Genomic DNA, 15,066 nt, shown 5'->3' with positions numbered 1-15,066 from the left:
ATCTTCATATTTGCTATTGATGACCAATCCTTTTTATAAATGAGTTGTGTGTGCATGGACTCATAGCATTCATTTGACCATCTCTCTGGTTGGCGATTGCAAGATAGTCCAGATATTCCTCACAAATGAGACACTTTTCCATCACATAGATAACGATCATTGTACATATGACTTCTATAGACTGTTCTGGTTGGCTTGTAAGGAGAACATGACTTGTATGGTGCCATTGATTGATCTAGTTACTTGTACAGTCGTCATGGCGTGATGTATTGTTCTTTTCCCATACACAAGACATGGTAGAAGACACTTTATTGGGCACAGATCTTATAAAATTAGTCTTTCTGGGAACAATGATCAGAATCATATGTTGAATATATTGATGGTTGATACTGTCCCTACAAATGTCTTCATACTTTTGCAAGTGAATAGGAATGAGAACATTACCAGATTTTTACATTGTCATAGTTGAAAGAGCTGGTCAGTATAACCGAGCACAAAACCAAATATAGCAGTTCTCCCGACTTCCTTCTTTTAGTCAATTTCATTGGATGGAGACAGTATACCTCCTAAGCTATTCTCTTTTCACAGTGTGTTTTATGGGTAGTCGTGTGAGTGAATTTCAAGTTCAAATACTCTGATATATTATACTTTCGTTCAGTTTTAAGAGATAGGTAGGTGGGTTTCCAGTCATAATTTTCCATTTATATGTATATATGCATATATATTTGATGATAAGAATGTTTTAAATGAGAATTCTCACTTACTTGTTAATAAAGGTATTGTTAAATCAATGATATCAAATGTATCTACAAATTATGAACATTTCCCATGTGTTTGGAGTTACAGAGAGAAGTCCAAGAAGACACGATTGAACCTGTATTGTGGTTGCAAGTTTTCTCTTTCTCCTTTCTTTCCTGTTTCTTTTTTCTTTTCTTTTTCACTCCTTTAAGTACATTTCAAACAGTAGCTTTACTCCACTTGCAGACACGGCTCTAAAATTAGGGCTCCTGAGGATGGAGTTACTCCTGGTTTAATTTTTGGTATGGATTTATATCATTGGTGTGATAATTTGGGGATTTTTATATCCTAGGTGTGATAATTTGGTTGTAAATTTTTGTCATGATCCAATTAGCTAATAAACAAAAATTGTGAGCTTTCCACTACATGGCAAAGTAAATTGAATGATTATATTTATATGTTACCTTCTTTTCCCACTCCTGTTTTTTGTCTTCCTGTTATTCTCCTTTTTTCTCCTTTACATCCTCCCTTCGTCTCCTCGTTCTTTTCTTTGTATTTTCCAGGTTTTGGTTTCATGAGAATATCATGAGAATTCACAAAATAATTTCTGTCTTAGGTACATTTAATGCCTTAAGAAAAAAAAAAAAACTAAACATATATTTTGTCAAAATTTAGTTCTTTATGCCAAATCTTTTTCAAAGTTAAAAAGAAAAATGTCAAAATTTTTGTTTCTTTGGTTAGGAAGATCTCAGTATTTTGTTTAAATTTGGCTTTCCAGCTGCATGAAAAAAAAAGAAGAAAAAAAAAAAAAAAGAAAATCAACTTTCTAGTTTACCTTATGAAGAGATATTTCTCTTAAATAAAGAGTAAAGTAATTTCTAGTAGTAGTCTCAATAATTTATATTTTACGAGTTATTACTATGAATATTTTATCTATCTTCCATCATTTTTTGTGATGGTTAAGATTTTCTCCATACCTCAAAGCGGTGATTATCATAAGTAATACATTCCATTGCCTATAAATAAATAAAATCCTTTACATAAAAATTTAATAAAAAAAAAAAAAAATACAGATAAAAGAGTGTGGTAGGTTCTTCATTATTACTGAAGTTTCTATTAATGTTTGCTGTAGATTTTCTAGTCATGATAGGGTTGAATGAATGATATACCAGTATTATTTGTGTACTTTGTAACATTGAATGGGAGTAGGGTTGAAAATTACTGGCATTAATCAACTATTTGACATAAATTGATAATATAGTTAGGTAATGCATTAAAAGGCTTGAAAAAAGGAAGAGGGACTGATAAATTGTCTTGTTCCAAGACGAGAGAGAGAGAAAAAAAAAAAAATTTTGTTGATATTTCACTTTATGCCCCGACAGATTTTTATGAATGAAGTAGCTTGTAGTATTCAGATACCACATTCATTTTAAAAGGAGAGATATATCATGGGTTTTAGTTTGCAAAGAAGGTCACAAGTGTTCTTTGTATACCTATTGTTAGGTCAATTTCCTTACCTTTTAACATTATTTTGTGCCTGCATATGTAAAGTATTGTTTTAAATGTTAAAGTTTTTTGAATCTGTGTTTTATAAAAAAAAATTGAAACTTTTCCATGTTTTGTCTTTTTCCTTCAGGAGTGAAAAGTCAAATGTCATTTTACATAAAAAAAAAAAAAAAATATCACACAACACATCAAAAGAAAAAGAAAAAAAAAAGATGAAAAACATAATTATAGTTGCAACAGGAATAAAAGACTACAATAAATTTTTTTTTTTTTTAATAATTTCACATGATGTATATTACCCTGGTACTTTGAAGAGCCATTCATACAGATGATAACATTTGTGCACTCACGTGTAAACATACAAAAGGGACTCATTCTTAGCCAAGTATGAGATTTTTGGAAAAAAACCTACATCTTATGATACAATATTTAAATAAAGATCCTTGTAACAACAGGTATTCACTGTCTAAAATGTATGAAATTTGCCTTAAAAACTATGACCTTATTTTGAGTATGAGACACTACAATCAAAGGAGTAATTTCCTCTTTTGGAAAGATGTCTGTGCTGTGAAGTGACCATAAAATGCACAGTAACATGGTTTTGGCAGTCACTGAAAATTTGTAACTACAAAATGTAGATGTATTTGAATGAATCAGGTACATTAACATATACTCCACCCCTATCAGTGCATTTGTTTATACAAAACAGGATTTTCATTCCATTTCTATATATTAACAGATGCTTACACACCTTTTCTAATCACCTTGGGCCAAACAGCACTTTGACGCTTAACAAGTTGTATAGTAGTAGCAGAGTCATCTGCTTTGGCAACAGAGTGTCTTCTGGCTGCCAAGACTTCCTGGTCACTCAGGTCCAACACCAAGGACAGTCCCACTTGGCAAGCTTCCGACCATGACACTTGTGCTGACACCAACACTGTGGGTCCAAGAGACGGTATGTCCCTGGACCAACTTTTCGCAGGTGACTCTTTGGTGGCACAACAAGATGGGTGGAATGATCTGGATAAGCTACAACGGATGCGCAAGGTTGATGGGTTTTGGGATGTGGGATACTTCGTGCATCCAGAGGCACCCCTACAACGAGTCCTGCACTAAGTTTGTAGATGACCTCACTGTCTGGCTGAGGCTCAAGGATCTCTGCGGAACACATCCGGATCTCCCTGGGATTTGTAATAGGGGATAGAGCAGGAACAGGATGAGAAATAAGCAGCGGCTGCAAGATCCTTGCTACAGCTCCTGGCCTTGGTTCCTCCAGCTGGCTGAGCTCCTCGAACACAGTTTCTAGGAACGAGTCACCGCTTAACTTCTCGTCTGTGAGGTATCTGTGTAAGGCTTCTGTGTGTTCAAGGAAGTTGTCGCACAGGCCTAGAGCTGACCTGTGGAGCCATGTACAACATACACAAGCTGTAGTGCCGTGTGCGCACCCGGAGGTTTCTGATGCTTGCCTCTGCTTGAGGACTCAGATTGGTGAAAGCGTGACGTAAGCGGAAGGTGTTCCTCAAGAGCTGGTCAACATTGCTCTTCAAGGCACCACTCTGCTGCACTGACAGTGATGATGGTGTGAGCCAGTTTCTGGTAGAGAGAATCTTATTGAAGACCACATGCACTGAGTATAGAGAGCAGCAAAATGGGCTGCTGGAGATAGCTCAGGGTCGATGTCAGCTAGCTTGACCAGTCAGAGTGGACAATCTGATAAATGGTGATGGCGCATCTGGGTTGACGACCGCTCCAAATTGGCCACCTTCTCCATAGACTCACGGAGGAATCGCAGTGTATTAGTGGCTACAGCTTCACCTGTTGGCTGCCAGTCTTCACCAAGCTGAAATATTTTCATTATGAAGTTAGCTGATATCGTTTGAAAAAGGCAGAAAAAAATATATGTTTATATTGCAGAGTACCATTGACCAATTGTTGCTAGCTATTGTATAGCCATCATAACAAACCACTTAATCTACCAGATCAAGTGGTTTGTAGCAGACTCCCGGTTGTCAGAAATCACCAGAGTCTATGATACTGAGAGACTTCTAATACCATCATCTAAGGGTTAATGGTACATAGTAATGTATATGTAATGGAAGTTTTGTTAAAATATGTAAATGAACCTAAAAAAAAAAAAAGTTTTAATCAATATATAAAAAACAAGCTCCTTATAGCAGTAAAACAGACATCTCACCTTCAACACAGGAACGAGCTGTGGCATAGTGTCTCTGAGGTAGGCGTAATGACGTAATGTGTGTTGCTCCAAGAGAGGCACTATGGTAGGGCAGTGGACAGCAGCATTCAGGACTAAAATCAGCTGTTCAAATTAGAAAAATACATATTTTAATAAAAAAAAAAAAAACTTCCTTTTATATAAGGGGCTGTTCTCATTCACACAGTAATTTGGAGTTATGCACATGAATCTTGTTGGGGGATAACATTTATGGCTTTGAGATTATAGACAAATCCCTCTATACTTATCATCATCACCATCACCAACACCATCACCATCACCAACACCATCACCATACCCTGTCCCTCTCTATGCCTTACCTTACAAATATACTCCCCCATCCTGCACACTGGGTTCAACTCCATCAAAATAAGGATGAATTAATAACAATTGTGGAACCAATGCCTCCACGAGGATGGGGTGGTTAGAACCCAATCTACGTAGACAGCGGTGGATGCTGCGGCGGTCCTGTGGAAGAAGCCTGAATTAGTGTACTTGACAGACTGTTGTACTAATAGTTTATACAGACAGATACCTCTGTACTAATAATTTGTTCAAAACAGTAAAAGAAAACATTAATTGAACCAGCATTTTTGTTACCAAACTGATAAATTCTAATAACATTTTATAATGTGACTATGTTACTATAGGCATGGCCCTGTTCAAGTCATTTTCTGAAATGTTTACAATTACCAGGTAAACGTATATCTTCGGCTACATCATAGTAGCTTCTACCAGGATGTCTACTACATCACATGAAAGACAACATTCATTCAATGATCACCAATCATAGAGTTTACAGAAAATCTTAAGTCCAATCTTATATCTAAGGCATGGATCAATGTGAAACCCAATGAATGGAAGCTATGAGTTCCATGCTGCCCTATACTTACAGCTTGGTCTTATCAATGAGACCGAAGTGAATGTAATGATCAAATACTTCAACCAATTCTCATAATCTTAAGCCTCCACACCATTTTGTAAAATCCTCTACCACTCTGACCCACCTGAGGATAACGCCGCAGGTTATCGATGAGCCCTGTGACACAGAGCTTGATGCAGTCCATAGTGGAGAGGATGGTGGTGGCCAGGAATGTGTGAAGGGACTCTCGGATATCAAGGGAAGAGTCCTTTAGCGCATGCAGGATCTCTCCTAGCTGGTCCGACCGTAGTGTGATGTGACAGGCTATCTGCTGCAGCACCTGTATGAATGCAGAGAACGGTGATGTCAATGCTTGGAATTTCTTTTTCATGTGTAAATTATTCACAGCAATCTCTCTACTGACTTTTCTGGGGTAAGAAGTGAATTGGAAGATGCTTTTTTTTCAACAGACAGCAAATGGTTAAGAAAGAGGCAAAGATTTTACATATTTCAACAAATATGATGATGATTTTAAAGTATATGGGAAATAAACAACTTAAATATTGATGGAATTATAAATGAACGAAAAAAATACATGAAAAATATAAGACTGGATTTTCAAGAATTATATAATAAAAAAATTCTTTACAATACCTGTATAGCTTTCAGTCGGACTTCCTCAATTTCGTCATTGAACATATCAACAAGGAAGTCAAGAGACTGGTTGGCAAACTGTGAGTTATTGAGAGCTAAGGCACATATAGAGTCTAGCGTTGCATTACGAACCTCTGTGTGGGGAATAAGAAGCAAAAAACTTTATCAAAAAGTAATTGAGTTGATATGAAGGGTTTATAAATAGTCAGTCACATGAAAAAAGGACTATTATTGATATCAAATTGGTTAATGCTTGATATTTCATTCTCAACATAAATAAATGAAGACCATGACCTTAAACCTCACCTAAAAATTCATCTTCCAAGCCGTGGACGAAAGCACCACAGGCACCGGTATTGATGACAGAGACTGAGTCTGCCTCGACTTGCTCTTTGGGGGCATCATCTGCCCAGCGCTTCCCAGATGACCATTCTCCAGAAGCCACCATGGCCCGTGCCCTTTCATGAGCTGATCGTTTCCTCTGGGAAGTGGGAAAAAAAATCATAATTCATGTATGTGCAATATGGTCTGTTCTGTTTATTGAAAAAATCATAATTCACAAGGATGTAATATGTTCTTGTTTGTTTATCAAGATAATTTACTGTAGGAGTTAATCTATCATTATCTATTATTCTTATTATTACTATTTTTAAAAGGGTTTTAAATAGTGAAAATAAAAATGCTTAAAAACAACAATATATCAGCAATAATAATGACACCAAAAATCTGTCATCACATTAAAAAGAGCACTGACACATACCCTCATATTTGACAAAAGCTTTTTGTCAAGGTCTAGCAAAAACCTCTCAGATACCTGGTCTATTCCAAGGAGGGAGGCGCCTTGGCCCACTCGACGCTGATGTCATTCACATTTTGCGCTGAGAGAAGCATGGTCGACTAGCCTGACTGATGGTCGCTTCGGAGGGGGACCGGCGCTCTGGGTCCCTTTCTGTTTAAACCTGGTTAAGAAATAGATTTGTTGGCTCTTTTGGTTGCACACATATACATACACATACAAAATAAGTGTTATGTTGGTTTATTGTACTTAGTGAGGCAGAGCACGGAGTCCTTGTCAAGGAGGATAGTTATTCATATATACATATATTTATATCTATATCTATATACATCATATTTATATTATTTTATCATATATTATGTCACCATATAAAAAACTGATAGAAGTCAACTGCATTTATTGCTTGAAGTATTATCAATTGCATATCAAAATTTTCCTACATCAATTACACCAAAAACAATATAAAACAAACATTTTTCAAGTCATCTAAAACAACAAAACAGTCTTACCTTAATCAAATTTAGAGCCACTTCGCGCACACACTGGTAGTCATCGTGCAGCGCTTGACAGACACTGTCATAGACCTCAGGGGAGAGTTTCACTTCTCTCTCCTGAACAACCAGCTGAAAAACGCGAACTTCAGATAATGTTTACAGTTAAAATAGAGAAATATGATTCTACTTAAAGTTCAAATGATGGAAATTGGTAAGTTATTTATCTAAATGCATGTAAACTATCATTTTTAAAACAAGAATTTACAAATACCGTCAAGAAAATTCATTAGAGCTAACACTAAAAAAAAATATATATATATATATATATATATATATATTAATATATATATATATAATATATATATATATTTTATTATTTTTATATTTATATCAAATTTTATATATATATATATATTATATTATATATATATTATATATATTATAATATATATAATTAATATATATATTAATATATATATATTTTAATATTAAAAATATATATTTAATTTTATATATATATTATATTTTATAAATATATATATTTATATATAATATAATATTATAATATATAATTATTTATATAAAAAAAAAATATAAAAATTTTTTAAAAATATTTTTTTTTTTTTTTTTTTTTTTTTTTTTTTTTTTTTTTTTTTTTTTTTTTTTTTTTTTTTTTTTTTTTTTTTTTTTTTTTTTTTTTTTTTTTTTTTTTTTTTTTTTTTTTTTTTTTTTTTTTTTTTTTTTTTTTTTTTTTTTTTAAAAAAAAAAAAAAAAAAAAAAAAAAAAAAAAAAAAAAAAAAAAAAAAAAAAAAAAAAAAAAAAAAAAAAAAAAAAAAAAAAAAAAAAAAAAAAAAAAAAAAAAAAAAAAAAAAAAAAAAAAAAAAAAAAAAAAAAAAAAAAAAAAAAAAAAAAAAAAAAAAAAAAAAAAAAATAAAAAAAAAAATTTTAATTTTATTAATAATATTTTAAAATTTTTTTATATATAAAAAAAATATATATATTTATATATATATATATATATATATATATAAAAAAAAAAATAAATTATTATATAAATTATATATATATATCTATATATATTTTTAATATATATATATATATTATATTTTTTTATTTGTTATTAAATGTTTTTTTGACTTTTTTGAAAATTTTTTTTAAAATGATAGTTTACATCATTTAGATAAAACTTACCAATTTCCACTTTTGAACTTTAAGTAAATCATATTTCTCTATTTTAAAACTGAAAACATTATCTAAAATTCGCTTTTTTTCCAGCGGGTTTTTTTAAAGGAGAAAAGAAGTAAACTCTCCCCTGGGTCTATGACAGTGTCGGGTCAAGCGCGGGCACATATACCATTTTGTGCGCAAAGGGGCTCTAAATTTGTTTAAAGGGTTTAACGTTTTTGTTGTTTTAGAGGCTTGAAAATGTTTTTTTTTTATATTTTTTTTTGGTGTAATTGATGTGGAAATTTTTAAATATGAAATTTGGGTAATACTTAAAGCAAAATGCATTTGATTTCTATCGGGTTTTTTTTTTGGGTGACATAATAAAATGATAAAAAAATATAAAATGATGTATATGATATAAAATTAAAAATATATTATATTGAAAACTATCCCCCTTTTACAGGCCCCCGTGCTCGGGCTCACTAGACAAAAAACCCAACATAACACTTATTTTGTATGGGGTATGTATATGGTGCAACCAAAAAAGCCAACAAATCTATTTCTTAACCAGGTTGCAGCAGATGGTGACCCAGAGCGCCTGGTCCCCATACCTGATAGCGACCATCACGTCAGGCTAGTCGACCATGCCTTTTCCTCAGGGGTCTGCAACATGGGAAGGCATCAGCGTGCGAGTGCGGGGCCAAGGGTGCCTCCCTCCCTTTTCAATATGACCAGCGTTCTGAGAGGGTTTTTTGCTCAGAACTTGACAAAAAGCTTATGTTCCCAAAAATGGGGTATGTGCCCCAGGGGCCCCTTTTTAATTTTATGACAGTTTTTGGTGCCCTTTTTTGCGGGATATTTTTTGGGTTTTTAAGCAATTTTTATTTTTACCCTTTTTTAACCCTTTTTTTAAAAATAAAATAATAAAAAATAATGATAATGATAGATTAATTTCCTACGAAAAATTATCTTGAAAAACAAACAAGAACATTTACATCCTTGTGAATTTGTTTTTTTCAAAAAACCGAACAGACCATTTTGGGCCCCATACATAAATTAAATGATTTTTTTTCCCATTTCCCCCGGGGAAAACGATCACTCATGAAAGGGCAGGGGCCCATGGTGGCTTCTGGATAATGGTCATCGGGGAAGCGCGGGCAGATGATCCCCCCAAAAGAGCAAGTCGAGGAAACCCCATCTCGTCATAAATCCCGGGTGCCGGGTGGTGCTTTCGTCCAGGGCCTTGGAAGATGTTTTTTTTAGGTGGGGTTTTTAAGGCATGGCCCCTTTCATTTTTTTTAGGGTTGAGAATGAAATATCAAGCTTTAAACCCAAATTTTTGTATAAATTAAAAAGCCCCTTTTTTCATGTGACTGACTTTTTAAAAACCCCCTTTCAAATCACTCAATTACTTTTTGATAAATTTTTTTTGCTTTTTTTTTCCCCACCAGGGGTTCGTAATGAAACCCGCTAGACCCCCTATATGTGCCTTAGCTCTCAATAACCACAGTTTGCCAACCAGCCCCTCTTAAATTTTCCCTTGTTGATATGTTCAATCCCGAAATTGAGGAAGCCCCGACTGAAAGCTAACAGGTATTGTAAAAAATTTTTTTTTAAATTTTTAAAATTTCCCTTGAAAATCCAGTCTTTATTTTTCATGTATTTTTTTCGTTCATTTAAAATTCCATCAATATTTAAGTTGTTTTTTTCCCCAAAAAAACTTTAAAATCATCATCAATTTGTTGAAATATGTAAAATCTTTGCCTCTTTCCCTTAAACCCTTTGCTTTTCTGTTTTTAAAAAAAAGCAAACTTTCCCCTTCACTTTTTACCCCAGAAAAATCAGTAGAGGATTGCTTGAATAAATTTAAAACATGAAAAAAAAATTCCCCAAACATTTACACCCCGTTCTCTGCCCTTTATACAGGTGCGGGGCAGATACCTGTCACATCACACTACGGTCCCGGGCGCAAAAAAAAAAAAAAAAAAAAAACAGGAGAGATCCTGGGATGCGCTAAAGGACTCTTTCCCCTTTATATCCGAGAGTCCCTTCACACATTCCCGCCACCAAACCTTTCCCCTCCCCTATGGACTGCATCAAAACTCTGTGTCACAGGGCCATCGATAACCTTTCGGCGTTATCCCAGGTGGGTTTAGAGTGGTAGAGGATTTTTTCCCAAAAAGGGGTGGAGGGTTTAAATTTTTTGAAATTGGGTTTTAAGTATTTGATCATTACATTCACTTCGGTCCATTAAAGACCCAAACTTAAGTATGGGCACATGGAAATCCCTAGCTTCCCCTTTTATTGGGTTTCCCCATTGATCCATGCCTTAGAAATTTGATTTTGGCCCTTTGATTTTCTGTAAACTCTATGATTGGGGATCATTTTAAGAATTTTTTTCCTTTTTATGTGAGTAAATAACTCCTGGTAAAGCTACTATGATGTAGCCGAAAATATACGTTTACCTGGTAAAATTGGTTTAAAAATTTCAGAAAATGACTTGAAAAAGGGGCCCTGCCCATATAAAATAGTCACATTAAAAAAAAGGGTTTTTAGAATTTTTTTCAGTTTTTTGGGAACAAAAATGCTGGTTCAAATTTAAAGTTTTCTTTTTTCTTTTTTGAACAAATTTTTAATTTCAGAGGTATCTGTCTGTATAAACCCTTATTAGTAAAACAGCCCTGTCAAGTACATTTAATTTTCAGGCTTTTTCCCACAGGACCCCCCCGCAGCACCCCGCTGTTACGTAGTTTGGGTTCAAACCCCACCCCATCCTCGTGGGGGCCCTTGGGTTTCCCCAATTGTTATTAATTTTATCCTTATTTTGATGGGGTTGAACCCAGTGTGCAGGATGGGGATTATATTTTTAAAGGGAAGGCAAAAGAGAGGGAAAGGGGATGGTGATGGTGTTGGTGTGGTGATGGTGGGTTATGGGGTGATGATAATTTTAAGGGATTTTTTTCCCAAATCTCCCAAACCCTAAAAGTTTTTTCCCCCAACAAGATTCATGGCAAAAACTCCCAAAAAAACTTTTGTGAATTTAGAACAGCCCCTTTTTATAAAAGGAAATTTTTTTTTTTTTTTTTTTTAAAATATGTATTTTTTTTTAATTTGAACCCGCTGATTTTTGTCCCCGAAGCTGCCCGCCACGCCCCACCATAGGGGGCCTCTCTTGGGGCAAAAAACACATTAAAGTCATTACCCTACCTCCAAAACACTAGCCACAGCTCGTTCCTGTGTTGAAAGGGGAATTTCTGTTTTTTCTGCTATAAGGAGCTTGTTTTTTTTTATTTGATTAAAAAATTTTTTTTTTTTTTTTTGGTTCTTTACATATTTTAAAAAAAACTTCCATTAAAATATACATTCAGACCTTAACCCTTAGATGAGGGTATTAGAAGTCTCTCAGATCATAGATTTCGGGTGTTTTCTGCCCAACCGGGAGTCTGCTACAAACCACTTAAATCTGGTAGTTTTAAGTGGTTTTTTTTTTAGGGCTATACACATACCCTGCAAAAATGGGTCAATGGTACTCTGCAATATAAACATATTTTTTTTTTCTGCCTTTTTAAAACGATATCAGTTTAACTTCAAATGAAAATATTTCACTTGGTAAAAGACGGGCAGCCAACGGGTGAACTGTAGCCCCTAATACCTGCGTTTCCCCCGGGATCATGGAGAGGGGGCCCAAATTTGGGGGGCGGCCCGTAAACCCCAGATCGCCTCCCCATTTATAAGTTTTGCCCCACTCTGATTTGGGTCAAGCTAGCTGACATCGACCCTGAGCTTCTCCACACCCATTTTGCTGCTCTCTAACTCAGTGCATGTGGCTCTTCAATAAGATTCTCTCTACCAGAAACGGGGTCCCCCCACCATCATCACTGTCATTTCAGCAGAGTGGGGGCCCCTTTAAAGCAATGTTGCCAGCTCTTGAGGGAAAACCTTCCGCTTACGTCACGCTTTCACCCCTCTGAGTCCCAAACAGAGGCAAACATCAGAAACCTCCGGGTGCCCCCAAATGGCAACACTTTTTGTATGTTGTACATGGCTCCACAGGGGGCGCTCTAGGGGCCCGTGGGGACAACTTCCCCTTTAACACACAAAGCCCTTTCACAGAAAAACCTCACAAACGAGGGAAATTAAGCGGGGACTCGTTCCTAGAAACTGTGTTCGAGGGGCTCACCAGCTGGAGGGAAAACCCAAAGGGCCCGGGACTGTAGCCAAAGGTCTTGGGGCCCCTGCTTATTTCTCATCCCGTTTTCCCGCTCTAAACCCCTAAATTTCAAATCCCAGGGAGATCCGGATTTTTTCCGCAGAGATCCTTGAGCCTCAGCCAGACAGTGAGGGTTCCCACAAACTTAGTGGGAGGACTCGTTTTGGGGTGCCTCTGGATCCGAATATCCCACATCCCCAAAACCCCTAAACCCTTTCGCATCCGTGTACTTTTTCCAAACATTCCACCCATCTTGTTGGCCACCAAAAATCCCCCTGCCAAAAGTTTGGGGCCCCGGGACATCCGTCTCTTGACCACAGGTTGGTGTCAGCCCAATTTATGGGGCGGGAAACTTTGCCAAGTGGGACTTCCCCTTTTGGGGTTGGACCTGGGTGACCAGGGAAATCCCTTGGCCCCCCAGAAGACACTCTGTTTGCCAGCAATGACTCTGCTACTTTCTATTTCAACTTGTTTTAAACCTTCAAAGTGCTTGTTTGGGGCCCAAAAGGGATTAAAAAGGTTGTAAGCATCTGTTAATAAAATAGAAAAGGAAAAGAAAAAACCTTTTTTTGTTAAACAAAAGCACTGATGGGGGGAGTAAAATGTTTAAATTCCCCGAATTTTATTTAAATTTTTTTAATTGTATCAAAAAGAGGTTATTTTCCAAAACCCCTTTTGGCTAAAAATGAGTGCTTTTGTATGTTTACACTTTGCACAAATGTTTCATCTTATAAATGGTTTAAAGTACCAGGTATTTTCCCCCTGTGAAATTATTAAAAAAAAAAAATTTTTTTTTTTTTTGAAAAAAATTTTTTTTTTTTTTTTTTTCTTTTTTTTTTATGTGTTGTTAAATTTTTTTTTTTTTTTTATTAAAAATGACATTTGACTTTTCACTCCTGAAAAAAAAAACAAACATGGAAAAGTTTCAAATTTTTTTTTTTTATAAAAACCCGATTCAAAATAAATTTTAACATTTAAAACAAACCTTTTCAATCAGGCACAAAAAATTTAAAAGGTAAGAAATTGACCTAACAAAATGTACTCAAAAAACACTTGTACCTTCTTTGCACTAAAACCCACTGATAATCCCCTTTTAGAATGAATTGGTATCTGAAAACTACAACACTTTCATTCATAAAAAACTTCGGGATAAAGTGAAATATCAACAAATTTTTTTTTTTTTTTCTTTCTCTCTCTCTCTTGGAACAAGACAATTTATCTCCCCCTTTTCCTTTTTTCAAACCTTTTAATGGATTACCTAACTAATTATCAAAAATTTTGTCAATAGTTTTTTAATGCCAGTAATTTTCAACCCTACTCCCTTCAAGTTTTCAAATACCAAATAATACTGGTACTATCATTTTATTCAACCCTATCATGACTAAAATCTACAGCAAACATTAATAAAACTTCAGTAATAAGAAAAACCTACCCCACTCTTTTATCTGTATTTTTTTTTTTTTTCTTTTATTAAATTTTATGTAAAAGGGTTTTTTTTATTTAAGGGAATGGAATGTAATTCTTAGCATAAACACCGCATTTTGAGGTATGCGAAATCTTAACATTCACAAAAAAAGATGGGAAAATAGATAAAATTTCATAGTAAAACCGATAAAAAATAAATTAATTTAGACTACTACTTGAAATACTTTTCTCTTTATTTCAAGAGTACATATCTCTTTATAAGGTAAACTAGAAATTCTTTTCTTTTTTTCCTTTTTTTTTCTTCTTTTTTTTTTCATGCCCGGGAACCAAATTTAAACAAATCTGAGATCTTCCCACCCCCAAAAAAACCACAAAATTTTGACATTTTTTCTTTTAATTTTAAAAAAATTTGGCATAAAACTAAATTTTGACAAAATATTTTTTTTAGTTTTTCTTTTTTTTTTAAAGGGATTAAATGTTCCTAAAACAGAAAATTTTTTGCTGAATTTTCTGAATTCTCATGAAAAAAAACCCCGGGGAAAAAACAAAGAAAAGAACGAGGAGACGGAGGGGGATGTAAAGGAAAAAAAGGAGAATAACGGAAACAAAAATACACAGGATGGGAAGAAGAGTAACAATAAATATAATTCATTCAATTTACTTTTTCCCTTTAGTGGAAAGCTCAACTTTTTTTTTATTTAGCCCAAATTTGGTCAGCAAAAATTTTCAACCCAAATTTTACACTAGGGTATAAATCCCCAAATTATCACCCAATGATATAAATCCATACCAAAAAATTAAAACCGGGGAAACTCCCTCTCAGGACCCTAATTTTTAGGCCTGTCTCCCGTGGAGTAAAACTACTGTTTGAAAAGTACTTAAAGGGTGAAAAAAAAGAAAAAGAAACAGGAAAGAAAGGAGAAAGAGAAAAATTGCAAACCCCAATACGGTTTTAATGTGTCTTTCTTTGGACTTCTCTCT

General features: G+C 34.4%; 1 protein-coding gene across 1 annotated transcript in view; it reads right to left on the bottom strand.

The window, feature by feature from the left end:
- LOC119596033 (integrator complex subunit 4-like) overlaps positions 1–15,066 on the bottom strand; it is a gene marked incomplete in the record, with an annotated part of 24,505 nt that overhangs the window by 729 nt on the left and 8,710 nt on the right. The window contains 17 exon segments of the mRNA XM_037945133.1: positions 244–412; positions 974–1,025; positions 2,256–2,275; positions 2,731–2,869; positions 2,992–3,188; positions 3,191–3,642; positions 3,645–3,680; positions 3,683–3,910; positions 3,952–4,084; positions 4,439–4,561; positions 4,798–4,815; positions 4,817–4,945; positions 5,485–5,679; positions 5,994–6,127; positions 6,300–6,474; positions 6,754–6,849; positions 7,299–7,412. Of these exon segments, the coding sequence (XP_037801061.1) occupies positions 244–412; positions 974–1,025; positions 2,256–2,275; positions 2,731–2,869; positions 2,992–3,188; positions 3,191–3,642; positions 3,645–3,680; positions 3,683–3,910; positions 3,952–4,084; positions 4,439–4,561; positions 4,798–4,815; positions 4,817–4,945; positions 5,485–5,679; positions 5,994–6,127; positions 6,300–6,474; positions 6,754–6,849; positions 7,299–7,412 (2,410 nt within the window).

The sequence above is a fragment of the Penaeus monodon genome, chromosome 37, assembly GCF_015228065.2.
Source record: "Penaeus monodon isolate SGIC_2016 chromosome 37, NSTDA_Pmon_1, whole genome shotgun sequence".
NCBI classification, from domain to species: domain Eukaryota; kingdom Metazoa; phylum Arthropoda; class Malacostraca; order Decapoda; family Penaeidae; genus Penaeus; species Penaeus monodon.
This window is presented reverse-complemented; position numbering and strand designations above follow the sequence as displayed.